This window comes from Oxyura jamaicensis, chromosome 3 (assembly GCF_011077185.1).
Source record: "Oxyura jamaicensis isolate SHBP4307 breed ruddy duck chromosome 3, BPBGC_Ojam_1.0, whole genome shotgun sequence".
Classification (NCBI taxonomy): domain Eukaryota; kingdom Metazoa; phylum Chordata; class Aves; order Anseriformes; family Anatidae; genus Oxyura; species Oxyura jamaicensis.
In genome coordinates, this window is record NC_048895.1 from 2,403,554 (window position 1) to 2,419,142 (window position 15,589).

At 44.4% G+C, this 15,589-nt stretch overlaps 1 protein-coding gene across 11 annotated transcripts in view; it reads left to right on the top strand.

Annotated features, from left to right (window-relative positions):
• Positions 1-15,589, top strand: part of CCDC85A (coiled-coil domain containing 85A) — a 122,787-nt gene that overhangs the window by 12,192 nt on the left and 95,006 nt on the right. For 9 of the 11 annotated variants that reach the window (XM_035320828.1, XM_035320818.1, XM_035320821.1 and 6 more), the window contains exon 1: positions 12,688-12,729. The exons of the other annotated variants lie outside the window; for them this stretch is intronic. In XM_035320828.1, the coding sequence (XP_035176719.1) occupies positions 12,703-12,729 (27 nt within the window). In that variant the 5' untranslated portion in view covers positions 12,688-12,702. Of the gene's footprint in view, positions 1-12,687; positions 12,730-15,589 lie in introns of those variants that run through there. 11 annotated transcript variants of the gene reach the window in all.

Genomic DNA, 15,589 nt, shown 5'->3' on the forward strand with positions numbered 1-15,589 from the left:
AAATGGTGCCCTTTAATATTTTTTACAGTCTCTACTTTGTGCTGCAAAATTGCATTTAGCTCACTACAGCTGCATATCAACTTCTAAATCTTCATGAGCACATGGGGGTTTCTGGCGTTTTCATTTCAGGATTAAATGTTGTGTCTCGCCTTGCGAAACAAAACAAAGTGGACTCTTCTACAGAAGAGTATGAGGAGCATACATAGCTAAGCGCACAGATAGCAGAAGGAATGCTCTGCCCAAACATGTTGGGTACCCTCTGTGTATTTGATTAAACCTTTCACTTGTCAGCAAAGCTCCTCCTGAGTGCGTGCGCAGCAAGTCACTCCTCGCTCCTGGGCTCTACAGTCTCAGAGAACAGCCTCCCTCGCTGGGTTCGTATGCACTACTACATCTTCAGTTGGTTAATCCCAAACCAACACGTCTGGAGCAAGCAAATTCCTCAGGTAACTGTCAGGTCTGTCTTCAGCTCTCTGAGGCATACCTGGTTGCTAGCCTTCGCTGAGCACTAGTGTCTTTGTTTTCATAATAGCTGTGTGAGAAGTGTCATTCTTCCTATATTTTTAATTGGTCAATTTGTATTCAGGGAAATGACACCATTTCCCCAAAAAGCAGAGGTGTTCACATCCGTGTTGGAAGAGGTCTGTGTTGTCAGTCACAGGCCAGGCTTCTTCCTCATTTAGTTTGCTCCAAGAAGGTTTTAAAACTGTTTGTATAAGAGAAAAAATTTATTGTACTTAGAGGCTAAACTATTTGATTCTGAATTGGTATTTATCTGAAGAAGTTCTTTTTGTGTTCTTGAAAATCTTAGCCAGTCAGATAACGAAGAAGGCTGGACTGGGACCTCTCATTACACATTAATTATTACTACTGTGATTGTTCCTTCTACAGAAGTCATGAAAAGCTCTCTTCCATGATGACCTCTGTGAGAAAAATCTCAAATAATTTTCTTCAGACAGGATCTTCTGTGAAGCTGTTTTATTCATGAGTGCAATGGCGGCGTCCTGTCAGTAAGGAGTGCATTTTAGTAACCAAATCATCACCTTTTGTTCCCTATTCCCCGATGCCTGATCGCCTCCCCTGTTTCCTCACTGGCTGAGTACTGCAGGTTCACAAGCTGCTTGATGCTCCTCTATACCATCTATGTACAAGTTTTCTTTTTTCCAGCCCTTTAATTTCTCCTTTCTTATGTTTTGAGAACTTGTGATCTTTGTTTTACTGTTCCCACACTGCTCATCCTCTTTTCCTCAAGCTTCTGCCTTATTTTGGAACAGTGAGGCCTTCTCCTGTCCACGTATCTACTTAGCGTTTCTCCTTATTATGACTACACAGCTACCTTGGAACAAAGAAAACTAATTCTCTGCTGCAAAAACACAACTTTGTTTCTCACACCTCATACCTAACGCCACATTCCTTTGCAGAAGCCAGTGTGCAGTAATTATTTCTTAAATGCTCTGGTGGCTTCTCTAATCCATATTCAATGGATACGTAGCGGTGGAAGACAGCAGCAGACGCAGACGGCAGTACTGGCTGTACACCAATGTACCTTGGTTGGTGTCTGGGCAGCAGCAGCGCTCCACAGCAACAGGGAGAGGGAACGACGTGGTGGCACCAGCAGCTGGCAAAAGGGCAGGTGGTTAGGGAATTAAACCCCGTGTAGGACGTGGCAGCAGGCATGCTGAGGTAAGGCACCAAGGAAGTTGTGCTGCAAGTGCTGCCACAAGAAGCAGAGCTTGATGCTGCGTGTGTGTGAGAGAGCAGAAGCACTGGCCCGTGCCGGCTGTCCTGCTGTGCAGGCATGGCAGGGTGCTTGAGTCCCATGTGCTGGCTGCAAGCTGAGCCAGAGCTCAAGTGCATGTCCACGGAGCACAACCGGTCCTGCTGTGCCGGGACTGCTCAGGAGGACGGCACCAACAGCCCCCTTTGTTTCTCAGGTCATTGGGGTCCGCTGAAGACATCTCCCAGGAAGACCTTTCGGTGAATTTCCTGCCTCTGCTCATTAATGTTCTGCTAGTTTTATTTTCTTCTTTGTCTTCTATCGCTAATCATGAAGTAATTGAATTAGCTGAAAAGAAGGATAAGATAAATTGGCTAAGAAGAATTAACTGTGCACCTGAGGTCAGCAAGCTCCTAGGAAATTCATGGTGAGAACTGGCTGGACAAGAAATGAGATTTAGCAGGAGGATACCAAGTTTGCTGGAGAACCAAGGGATAGAAATGCATACGAAAAAGTACCCATGAAAACCTGGAGGCTTCTGAAAAGTCTGGGCAATTCCTCTGTTTTAAGATGGAAGAGCAAAGGGCTGCACTCACATTCTTTCCAACTGCTTTGTTTAACCAAGGGAACTTCCCTGAAAGTTAACTTTTCATCCTTGTGTGAACAGGCTTTGCCAGGTAGATATTTTTCCTTCTGTATTCATATTAAGGTAGTAAATTGTCTGTCCCTCTGTTCACTTGCTAGCTTTTATTTTTTTCATGGTTGCTCTGTAATTTAAGTTCATCTTTCATGAAAACCATATGTTGGATTAAAGACAGGGTATTATTTTCATGCATTGTAATACACTCTATTGCCTCTTCCATTATAGCGCCGTGTAAAAGTGATTATTATTCCATGTGTCACTGTGAATACATTTAAGATTCTTTAGGTCTTCTCTAGCAGGAGCTGATTTCCATTCTCAATTAACTGCTCTCACTCGTTTCTAGATGTCAGAATTAGCCAAGTATAAATATTTCATAAAAAATTCATATTAAAATGATTTTAAATTGAGTTAGATTACAACTTACAAAAATAGTAAGCTAATTACAGTAATTTATTTTATACATGAAGAAACCTAAATAAACATAACTAAGTAGTAATATAAAGAAAATAAATTCCAGTCTTAAACAATAACGCTGTGAAACAGACAAAAGAAGCACTTTATACATCTGCATTTGCTTTGACAGCTACACTTGCTCTTTTGGACAAAGGTTGAGACGAGTTGGCTTCTAAGAATTTATGAATTTATTTTTTGCAGCCGCATTAAACCGAACGTATTAACGCCATAAGAAGACTTCATCTGATAACTTTGTTAATATTCTCGTTCCACCAAACCTCAGCTCTAGCTGTATTAAATAAAAATACAGAAAATGGTATGGTAACCTCACCATCTGCTAAACAGCTTCGGTTTTTGTTCTGGAGTTCGAGTTGAAATACATTACTTGAAATTGTGGGTTAAGTCGCTGAAATTAGATGGGACCCCTGCAGCCTAATCCATAGGAACCAGCCAATTCTTTTGAGTTTTCTGTGTTTGATTAGTTGTACTGTAATTAAAGAAATTACCAATAGTCTTCTGTCTGGATGTGATTAACTCACCAAGTGCTCATACCTATATTCTTTAAGCATCTCCAAATAATTTAAGGCCTCATTTATGTTCCTTAATAAGGAAACAAATGAAAATCGTCGACAGCCCTAATACTGCGGCTGGTGTTACAAGCTGTTCTATATTGTGCCTGGGTGATGCCTGCTCAATTGTTTCTGATTAAGCTGCGTTTTAATTAAAGAATTAGAATGCTATTTGTATAAATGAGAACGTGCTTCTCAGTACGGCCATTGAACCCGGAGAGGAAGAAATCAGATAAAGATGAGCCATGGAAGCAAACGGGTGCCGCTGTGCTGGCCCTGCACACGCATGGAGCTCACGGAGCTGCGGCTGTGACTGCCTGAAGTGTGGCTGAATTTCTCCTGGGCTCTCTACAGTCAGTTTTCATTCAGTGAGGTATATAAAGGAAACAACAACAACAACACCTTATATAAATAAATCAAGAAACCCTTTTTTTTTTTTTTTTACTTTTTGATGATAATAACCTTTTATATATATATATAAAAGGCAAATGGAGGTGTTTTGATAGATTTGCAAACTAAATGAGCAGCAAGTTCCAAATTTGTGCTTATGTGGGATCTCATTGGGAAGAACATATTCAGACTGTTCCCCCAGCAAGGTGCTCCCTGCGCAGGGAGCTAACTTCTGCGGGTGGCAGTCGGCGGGGATCAGGATCTCATCCCCGGCCATTTGCTGCTGTTCTCTGGGGCAGGGCTATACCCCAGAGCCCTGTCCTGCCCTGCCGGGGCACGCTTGTCCTCTGCTCCAGGCCAGGTGCCCGAATTCATCCGCGACATTGCTGCTGCCATCCCACTGCCCCTGGGCTCTGTGCTGCTCGCCAGGCTTCGTGGTTTCTTCCTAACGGTGAGCAGCAGAAGGGGTTGGAGGAAAAAACAAGTGAGTTTTCTCTCCGTGATGGGCAGCACCTGGGGGGATAATGCATGAGTGCAGCTGCAGCTCCGCTTGGTCCCTGCCGAGTGCCGGCTTTCAGCAGCAGCCTGCGCCCTGCTGAGATAACACAACAGCAACGTCGCCACACATTGTATTAAAAATAATCTAATTTTCTCCAGACCAGGGCAGAGAAGGGCTCGTGGAAAGGGGAAAATGAAGAAGGACTGATAAGATGTTTTTGTTTCGTCTGTTAAATATGTTCTGGGAATATTCCTGCGTGTTTTCACAGTAAATGAATTTCTGTATAGGCCAGGATCTTGAGCTGTGCCCGGCACATTATCGAGGAGAGGTAGGTCCCCTGTGATCCTGACGCTCCTACAGTCTATCATTTAACTCTTTCTACCTGTGAAACGAGGATAAAAGTAAGTTAACCTTTTGTAACGTGCGCATTAGTGCTCTATGCTTAAAGCAGGCAGCGTGGTGCCTCAGGTGTCAAAATGCGAGGGACAAATGACATGGCATTTCATGGTTTTCTGAAGCATTCTGCACTATTTTGGATGGAGCACAAAGCGCTTGTGTGTCAATTCTAGAAAATATTTCAGAAATAGATGAGAGTCTTGTGAGTAGGTTTGGATGATATTTACTATTAGCTACTAAAATATCTATTAAAACAGGTGCTGAGGTATTTGCTGGGGTTTTTATTTGCCAGAGCTTTAATATTTGATCTCAGCATTATATATATTATCCATTTATATTTGATCTCAGAATTTTTCAATGCACAAACCCTATTCTGTCTCACCAAAAAACTAATTGGTGAGAAAACCACCCATCTGTGTAGAGCATCAGAGTTTTCTTGGGACGTGATAGATCACACTGTCCACGTTTCCTTGGCTCCTCCACAGCCACGTGCTGCAATGTTGCTTGCACCAGAATTTGTGTTATTCTGGAATATGATATATAGTAACGGGCTTTTACAGTACATAGAATTTATGGCTTCGTTTGCTGCAGCATGCAAATCAAAGTTCTGTCTAGTGTTGTACAGAAAAAGCTGCTCGTGCAGCATCTGTCATTAGCTGTTGATTGTCCTCGGGCTGTAAAAATAAGCAAGAGATTAGCAAATAGTTAAAATTGTGTGGGAAGTGATACCGTCTTGTGCAAGATACCACATTACGCATCTCCCCTTAGCACTGCGATCATCAAAGGTTTGGTAGGCTTGAGGAGCTGCTGTCAGAAACGCTGGGCTCCCGGAAGGTTCTCAGAGCATTTGTTATTTGTCGGGGGTTTGTCACTTGCTGTGGTTTTGAGCAGCTGAGGAGTGAGTAGAATAGAGATGCTGTGGAAGCACCATGAATGCTGTTTGGCTCCAAAGCCAGCGGGATGTCAAAACTGGAAAAGCCATGGTGTGGTCGGCAGTGCTGAGCATCTTCCCTGACCTCCCAGTGGTGCCCAGAGCCTCCAGTGCTGGAAAGTGAAAAAAAGGAGCACGAAAAGCAAGGTAGGGGAGTTTGCCTCCCTGGATCACAGGTGAGGCTGCGTTTGAGAGCCTGTGCCAAAACCTCTCAGTTCCCAGCAAGATGGTCAAGGCTCCCTGTGGCGGAGCAGGGCAGAGAGCCTAAAGTCCAGAACGACTGGTGATTTGTCCTCGCTCCCACAAAACGGCGTGGTGAAACTGGAAACCGAAGAACCCCTGCCTGCAAAACGAGCTTCTCGTCATCTTATTTTCTCTAATTCATCTGTTTTGGTTGTAAATTCTCAGGAAGCAGAAGCTGCCTCTTACCGTGAGTTACTCAGTACTTAGAACAGCATGTCTTCATCATGGCTGGTACTTCTAAGAATTATAGCTTTTCCAAACAAATACGCATCACGGAGAAATAATAACACTCATCCTTCTTGAATGTCCTATCCAACATCACAGGGATTAAGTGGAAATAGAGAATAAAACTACTTTTCTGCTTCTAAAAATAATTCTTCTGGGTCATGTGGAAAATCATTGTGGAGGTTATTTGTGGGAGTTCAAATGTTCAGTTGTTCTGCTGTACTTTTTCTAGGAATTACTGCATGGCAGAGTGTCAGCCTCCAAAATTCTCAAAAAGCTCATGAAAAGAACTGCTGTGTTTCCTTTGGAAAAACTGGATGGCAGCGTAAGAAAAAACAAAAATAAAAGTGTTAGAATGTTTTACAGCTTTACTGGGGTTTGGAAAGATAATAGAGAGTTTAGGATGTACCTATTGCAGTCACAATTCAAACTGGACAAGGGATTCGCTCGGGGATAGAGCTCGTTATTCTGAACCACCGCGAGGACAGGGGTACTGCTCAGCAGTGGAAACGTGTCAGTGGAAAATCATGAGGTTTTCTTTGCAAAACAATGACATTTCTTGAAGGTGAGTAGTGTGCAGTAAAGAAGGTTGATGAGATGACTGTTGGATCGCCTTCAAAGCTGAGGGAGGACTATTTGAAGCGCTTGGCCAAGGGGGCACAGCCGCAAGTGAGTGTTTGTATGAGCCCTGGTGACAGCAGCAACCTGCAGAGCTTGACCAGAAAAGGTGGCTTTCCTGAGAGCAGCTGGCACAGCCACGATGCTGAAGTAGCAAGACTGCTGACCAGCAATTCCTGTGCTCTTTACCGTTTGCCAAAATGTATTTTTTTTTTCTTTACAGCCAGTGGCTGAAAAAGGAAAAAATACAAGAAAACAGTGCTGGCCCAGTGCAGAGCAAGTCGTTTCCTGGTATTAAAACAGTTGTCAAACTGCTGTAAGCATTGCAGTTTGCAGTTCTTTCTTTTGAATAAAAGGAAGTCAGAACTGATTGCACACCAGATAGGTTACCTCTATGCAGGCCCAGACTTTTAAAGGTTACCTTGCCCCTTTTACCAGGTAGGTCAGTGCATATATGTTTAATTACAATTAAATAAATAATCACGATGGGAGCTTACGTCTCTTTTTAATGTGTTCTTCAGCACAAAAAGTCTTTTTGAATCAAAGGTAGTAGTTGTGTCATACGTGGGAACGTCCCGGTAACAAGAAAGGGAGGTATGGGGATGGTAAATTGAGGAAGAAAGTTAGGTGGGAAATCATACAGAGATTTTTCATTTTCTCCAGTTCCATCCTGCCTGCTGTCACTGGCATGCATGAATAGAAGTGGGGGCGCTGGGGGGGTGGGGAAGAGGAGCAGTGGTTCTGCAGCCTGTACATTGCATTGTTTGCCACCTGCATGCATCGAAGAGAAAACTGACATCACGTAAACATCTTCATGTCAAATAAGGGGGAAATGTCACTGAGGTTCAAAACTAACATTTATTTCATGTTCCCCTGCCACGTGGTATGCACAGATGAGGAAGGAGGACACCACAGTACTGCTCATCTGTAGAAAAATCTGTTCTACCAAGATGGGAATGATCTCAGCCTGCAATTCCAAATCTAATTCCTAATATCCGTAAACTTCAGGAGCCCATTAACATTCCTCCTCCCCTGCCACGGCAGCAGCCTGAGAAGATGCTGACATGCTGCTTGTCACCTCCTGGAGAAGGACGGGGCACGGGCAGCCACCAGCTGAAACAGAAATCTGAACAACCCCAGAACTGCCTCTTCGGCCTTAATTAATTTACGTGGCTCTAATTTGTAGTCTGCCTTAATGCACGTTGTTTAGCAACAAGATTTGCAAAGCTGAAAAAACATTTGCGCTATAAAATAGCTTTCCAACATGATACCAAAACCCGATCATAAACGTAACACCTTGGGAGGCAGGGTCCGGGTCGGAGGAAAGATGACTTAGTTCTAAGTAAAACTAAATGCTGAAGGGATTTTGGCATGGTAAAACTGCCGCAGACAGGGGAAAATCAGGTCTTTACTGAAGAAATAAGGGGAAAAAAAGAGAGTTTTACTACTGGCTCCTAACCCTATTGGCTTCTCAAATGTATATAGGGAGCGGATAATTACTGAGTAATAGGTAGTGAGAGTTGGCTGCGCTCTGTTGTGCAAGATGTATGTGCTGCCTCTGGGTCGGCACCCGCAGCCAAAGCTCCCTTGGTGCTGCTGCTGCTCAGGATGCAGCTCGGGGCGGCCGGTTGCCCTGCCCGGCTCGGAGATGGGCCCAGCCCTGCCGGGGGAGCTCTGGAAACTCGGGCAACCTCACACGCGGGCCGGTCGGGGCCTTGGGCTGCACGCTGGAAATTCTTGTTTTCATGAGCAGTTTAAGTCCGGTGGAAAACTCCCACTGACTTTGCTGGGATTATCCATTTGTGGAAAGTTATTCGGAGGGAAGCGCATTCCTTTGTAAAACGGCTGGCAAGAAGTCTGGGCAACACTTCGGCTCGGTCCTGGCGTATTATTTTTGTTGGGCTGGAGTCGTTCTGTGCCTCGCAAGGGGACTGTGCTCCATAACTAGAGCTTGCACTTTCCATTTCAGTCTCATGAAGGTAATACTGAAAAAAGAAAGCACAACCTGAGCGCCTAAGTGTTTTCAGGTATCGGACCCCTTGAGCTCTGTCAGGTTTGTGTCTTTCAGCGTCTGTCTGCAGAGGTCAGGGCGCAGTTCTGCCTGAACAGCGCGGACCCAGCGTGACCTGTCTTTTGTCAGGGCCTTGGGACTCCCAGGCGAGGAAAGTCACGTTGTAAATGGAAAGTGAAACTGGGGACAATGTTTGTCGTTCCTTTTCTGAGCGTTGCTGTAATTTACTCGCTTTTTGTATCTTTAAGCCTTACATTTCTATTTATAGTTGTTTTGCAATCTCATTCATCTGTGTATTTTCAAAAACACTTCAATATTTAATTGGAAGGTAAAGGAGACAAGTCCCCGTGCTAGCTTGGTTAAAGAGCACGTTACCTGCTGTCTGGCCAACGTGCTTTCTGTGGTGCTTCAAGACAAAAGAATCCTGCGCTGCATTTAAATGTAAGAGTTTGGTAGTAACAACACCTTTCTTCTGGGGTTGTTCAAAATGAGAGCCTACGTTTCTCACATCCTACTGTTGTCTGAAATACAAAATCCTGTCCTATATTGCTATGCCAGAAAATGTTAGCGGATAAAGTGCAGAGCAGGTCACAGTATTTCTAATTCAGATTAATGACCCCATTCAGCTTGTCTCCTTAGCAGGAAATTAGAAAGTGCTGGGAAGGAGAAAATAGTGATTCATAACGCGTGACTCTTTGTATTGGCAGTTGCACTCATTAAAAGCTGAGATACTGTTTTGATATAAAATAATTGAGTCTGACTTATTTATGGGATATGGCTGTCTTGGCTTGTAGAGATTCCCTGGAAGACTGCTGGCTCAGTGCCCCGGGGTGGAAGAGGAGGCGAGTGATGCCCATCATCCCGGCCAGGCGAGGTGTGCACCTGCCTTCTCCTGCGGCAGAACTGACCGCTGCTGCTCCTCTCGGAGAGCCGAAAAGGGCAAACACCTTCTTCTTCGGGAAGGTTGTGAGCAGTCAAGGAAAAGGCAATGGCAAACCGCCTAGGAGAGCAGCTTGCCTTTATTGCATAACTGGGTAAGTGCAGTTATGTTTGAGTGCGGTGGCTGCAGCTTGGAGGTCATGGTATGACTCGGCATGGCTCCTGGCCTCTCTGCTAGACTGGCTGCGGAGGCTGGGTACAAAAGAGGTCAGGTTGTGCGTTCTGGGTGCATCTTTCAGCCAGAGTCCAGGGTACAGCTATGCACCCAGCTCTGCTCCCCAGCCTGCCCTTAATAAGGGGCAGCCAGCCTTCCGTTCCTGAACAGGCAAAATGAATTTGGATGCAAAAGAAAGTAGAACTTTGGCTGGAGAAAGTGTCCCAGTTCAAGAGTGTTTAAACTGAAGCGTGGGAGAGTAATATTCATATATATTGTGTGGCCATGCAGTAGGAAGGAGCTCTGTGTGCGTGTGGCAGTACCCGGGATGTGCAGCTTCTTCGTTCTCCCTCTCTCCTCCAACCCTTGTGCAGGGCAGGAAGGCGGCTTTTGGGTGTTTTTCTTTCCCCTGCAGTTCATGGTGATGACACACTGGCAAAATGCACAGTGCCCCTGAAGTTCCCATCAGATTGTGACGTTTCCCCCCCCACAAATCCATGTAAAAGCCTGCGTGAGAGAGGAAGCAGCGCTTCTCAGCGGCGTTCCCGTTGGCAACAATGGTGCTATGCTGAAATTTTAGAGCTCTCCAATGGTTTTCAGATACGTCTTTCCTCCTTCACTCAATGGCAGGGCTGCTATGGGGCTCCAGGAGCAGAGGGGACCTTACCCATTTCTCTTTTGCAACAGCAAAAGAGAAATCCACTCCAAAGAGCTCAAATATTTAGTCTGCTAAAATTTCCCAAACCTCTCGGTTCTGTTTGTGTTATGATCTGCAGCTTGCATTGGGAGTTCCATAACTTTGCAGTGACAGCAGCAATCCCACTAGCCCAGTCAATTGCCTTGCGCTCCTTTTGAAGGCTTTTGACAAATGACCTTTCTTCTTTTTTTTTTTTTTTTTTTTTGGTGGTTGTGTGTGTGTGTGTGTGTGTGTGTGTGTTTTGTTGTTGTTGGGTTTTATTTTTTTCAGGCAGCAGTTCAGCAATCAAGGAAGTGAGACCTGATTCTTCGTTCAAACACACAGTCTGCCCCTGCTGCGAGAGCTCTGCCACTGGGCTAGGGAGAGAGCAGAGCTTTTCTCTTGGGTAGCTGAGGTTCCTGCTGGTCGCTGGGAATGCTTAAATGGTCCTGAGAAGGAAGGACCAAACCCTTCAGTCCCCAGGGGAAGCTGGAGCTCCCTGGTGTTAGGATTTTGCTCCTGCATTTGAGTTTGTTTGCCCAGCCAGTGGCGTAGCTCCGGTTCCTGGCAGGTGTTGGTTGGAAAGATGGCAGGAAGGCTAAATCCTTGTAGCAAGGTCTGATACGTTCTGCAAATCCTTAGCAGCAGGCTCTGTGCACGGCGGCACCACCTCTGCCCGTGGTCTGCAGGAAAAGGACAGTCAGGACTATTATTCTGTGCCCAGGCCACTTCGTGCCTGTTCCTTTGGAAATGTGCAGAGGACTGAGATCCAGCGTGCAGAAAAAGGACTTTGGGGTCAAAGGGGACCAAGATGTGTGACATGTCAGCGTGTAGGAGGTTAGGTGTGTCAAAGACTAGGGTGCAAATGACCTTGGGCTTTCAGATTTTCCACATGGGTATTATGTATTCTATACATTATATGCATTCTGCTGAAATCCTGTATTCAGGATTTAGCAAGGTCTTTTTTTATTTTATTTTATTTTTTATTCTGGGTTCGGCTTGCAGTCTTTAAGAAGTGTAGTTACTAGGTGCTAAGAGGTGGCACAGCTCACAGCTTAGTGTTGCCTTGATTGAAACACCGAGGTCAAAGGCCGGCAGAAGCCAAAGGTCTCTTCAAGCTAACCATATGCACGGGCTCGCTGAGCTCTTCTCCTCTGTGTCATGAAGACAAATGGCATTTTTTAAAATTCTCCCAATGAACTAGCATTCATTTTCTGGCGTCTCTTCCTTCTTTATTGCTTCCTAATGAGCTTCATTCCCATCACCTCTAGCCTCCTGCTTTCGAGTCTGCATTTACACCCATGCATAGAAGAGTAGCAAATTGAACAAATTAATTAAGTTGGCCTGTCTAATGAAATGGGCTTGGGTGACTCCTGGGTTTTCTCCTCTTGCTTTTTAAAGAAATCTTCCATATATCCTTGATGGCTTTTTCTGTCTGTAGGCTTGGCAGGAATACCGAATTCTCTTTGTGTGGTGTCTCAGGTTTAACTGAGACCATTTCCTTCTCTGTGTATATTTTTATACACACACACACATGCGTATATACACACACGCACAGATTTTTACTCTTTATTTGAGTATTTATGGTGGTCATTTTACTTGCTTGTTTATTTTTTTAGCAGTGCAATTTCCATGAGAGTGCTTTTCAGGAGCTATTTGGAGTAACAGCCATTACCGACGGGGGAATCCGTGCCGTTCCAGTCCACAGCGCTTCCCCTCAGCCCGGGACTCACTGGGCTCTGTTTTCTCTCCTGTTCTTCCCATGCTGCTTTGTTTGCAATTTGTGCTCTCTGGGACAGATCAGCTGATTCACAATCAAGTGTTCGCTACATTTTCTCTGTTATTTTATTAATATTTTAGCCGTTAAAAGCTTGTGTGGGAGCTGGCACCTAACAGTGCCTTCGGAAATGAAATGTTCCTGTGGAAAACTGCACCCAGATACAGGCATGCTGAATGCTGATGCTGCCCTTTTTTTCTAACAGTATCACTTAGCACTGGAGGAAGGCAGCTGTCTTAGACTGTACAATTCTACTAATTTCACTGAAGTGTGGGCAAACTGAGGCTCTGCCCCACACTTGTTTTTGCTCCTCAATCTCCCAGCTTTACTCTTTACCTGAGGGGTGGATCTTGACCTTTGTGCTGCTTGCTGCCCGTGTATAAAATGCATCCAGCACCTCCGGGTGTAAATTAATTATTATCCTTTCTTTGCTTTGAGAGACTCTGAAAGTGTGAAGGAGCATGGTGAAACTGGGGAACTTACAAAGGGTAAGCGTGGATCTAAGAAAGGGCTCTCCCAGTCTTGCCCATTTCCTTGTATCAGCCGCTGTCTGTGAACGCCCGCTGCATGTGAAGCAGTCAGCGTGATGAAGCTGTTCTTTTGTGTGATACCAGGTGTTACCATCAGGCAATCCAAGTTTACCCTTGGAGAAGACAAATAATGACAGCCATGCTTTTGTTTTGTATCAGTAATGCTTTTCATTCCTCCTAACGTGCCCTTTGCTGCATATCGCTGCTTTCTTAGGCGGGTTTTAAGCCTGGTTACCGATGAATAGTACCAATGGCCTCCACCTGATTTTTACAAGATAGCTATTTCATCCAACATTTCTAAGTGCTGTTTCCTGACACAGTACTACTATTACCAGATGAAAGTGCTATGGATTCTTTCCAAGGAATATGTGAATAATTTTAAATTGCTCTGCTGAAAGTGCTTTTACCGAACCTTTTCCCCTTCCTGTCTGCGCTCTGTTTTCACTTTGAAGTAATGAATACGTACAGTCCTTTGGTGTCCAGAGAGTTACCTTGACCATTTTCTTCCTTTCTATTCCGCAGCTCATCACTTCATTATACCTGAAAAACAGCGATGCTCCTGTGAAGTGAAGGTTATATATAGAACACAGGGATATCATTCTGTACTGGTTAGAGATAGTACCTGAAACTTCAGCAGTGGTTAGTGGAAGATCTAAAATGTCGGACATTGAATTACCAATGGGAATCCGAGTCTGATTCGGCTTTTGGTGTTTGTACTCTGCTAACTTTGGTAGAGTCATTACATGGTGAGCAGTATCAATTTTAAACTCATCCTTCTGCACAGTTCACTGCCCAGAAGTGTCCAAGAGGAACAGTCCAAAATTCTGTTCCTGCTTCTTCTATCACACAGTTTATCCTGCAGTATTTCACCGTTCTGCAACTCAGAAATGTGCAGCTATGAATTCTTTCACACACTTGATACAGTCCAGTCCAGATGATGGGTTTATTTCAGTCTCTGGATGTGAAACTGATAGAATAAGCTCAGAAGGAATTGGGGAGATCCAGAATAAAGCAAAAGCCAGCAACTGGGAGAGCATACTAAGAGAAAAAGGTTCTCAAAAGGTCTTCCAACTACAGCTTCTCTCTGCTCTTGCTGTTTTTCATATGCTGTTGGTATCTTTATGTGTTCTTACTACCCCAATGATAGAAAGGACATAAATGGCTCTTTTGGGGGAGGCTTGGGATGCAAGACAGTGCTGCTGAGGACATGGGCTGGATCAGTGTTTGTAACAATGTCAGCCTTTGGGAGTAGGACCTGCTACTTGAAGAGCTGCAGTGGTATTTTCATTTTTTTTTTTTCCCCTTTTAATTAGAGATCAGAAATACATTATCTGTGTTGAGAAGAACAGCAAGGGTAACCTGACCTCTAGGCGTGGTTTTGGACAGTTTGAGTAGTCCTTCGGTGGTCAGGGTCGCTGGCTACAGCTTTCACAGTTTCAGGATCCTTCTTCCTGGCTGGAATTTCCCATAGACAAGGCAAGAAGAATTCAGATTATGTCAGAGGGCCAACGATTTTTGTGAAGCGTGAGGATCTGCATGCCTCAGGTTATTGCAGTCCTGATAGAAGAGCTGTCTCTGCAGAGGTGGAGGACTAAATTGGCCAGGTTCCAATTGTACAGCTTAAAGAACCTGAGCATAAAATACAGATTAAAAGATTATTTTATTTTATTTTATTTTATTTTTAATGTCCCCAAACCATTTTCTGTAAACTAGAGTTTTTGCAATTTTTTTTTTCCCATTTTGAAATGTCCAGAAGTGTCTGTCGGACTGACAGAGCTGTTGCTGCTTGTGCTTATAGCTTGAATTTTTTTTCTGAAGAAGGAAGTACCAGAGGTACCAGTGCAAGCCTGCTCACGCCGCCCCAGCAGCGTGCCTCCACTCTGCCGTGTGGGCATCACTGTTGGGAATTTGACTGACAATTTTCACATGAACTCAAGAACTGGCACTAGGGCTGGTTATGGGAAGCACCTGAGACCATCTCCTGAGATCAAGGCTACCTGGTAACAGGAATGGAGGTGCAATAACTTGTTTAAAGCTGTGCACCAGGAATAATGGGTCTGGGAATTACCCTAGGCCAGTGTCTTAATTGCTGACTGATTCAGCCTTTTTGTGATGGTGCTTCTTCATTGTGCCTTCTGGTCTAGGAACAGAGGGGTCTAGACCCCAGAAAGAGGCATAAATGCAACAAAACCTGCTAAATTTGGTTTCCACATACCTGTCATGCTCTGTAGGAGAAGCAGGTCTCTTGCTTGTGCCTTGGAATGCTTTGGGAAGGGGTTTTCAGGGTAGCATTATAGCTTTATAGTGAGTGATCTATTTGTTTTGGTCTGAAAGATCTCTTCATATATTTAGGAAGAAGCCAAATAAGGGGAAAAACAAGAGGTTGAAAGGAATGCAAAATGTATATTTGCTTTGTCAATTTTCTTCAGAAAAAGAAACCATGAGAACTACATGCTCTGCATGTTTGACATGGGTTCACTTTATGGGAATTGGCACAGCAGAGACTATGTATTTATAGGGACATATTAACACAAAATCTGCTTCACACAGACTACTGATTTAGATGTCTAACTTAGGAGCACAGACTCTCTCTGTGTTCACTGGAGCCTACATTAATGTCTCAGAGTCAGCCCTGGAAGGACATACCTTTCTTCCTTGAGTTCAGAGTGACCTGAGGCTCCTAATTTAGGCACGGAAGTCTCATGCCCAGCCTCACAGTCAGGAAACTCATACAGCATTGTGGGAGTGGAACCTCCTCGCTTAGAGTAAGTTGCTAGAAGAACTGGGACAAAGCAGAGTAGCTGTTTTAGAGAGGGCT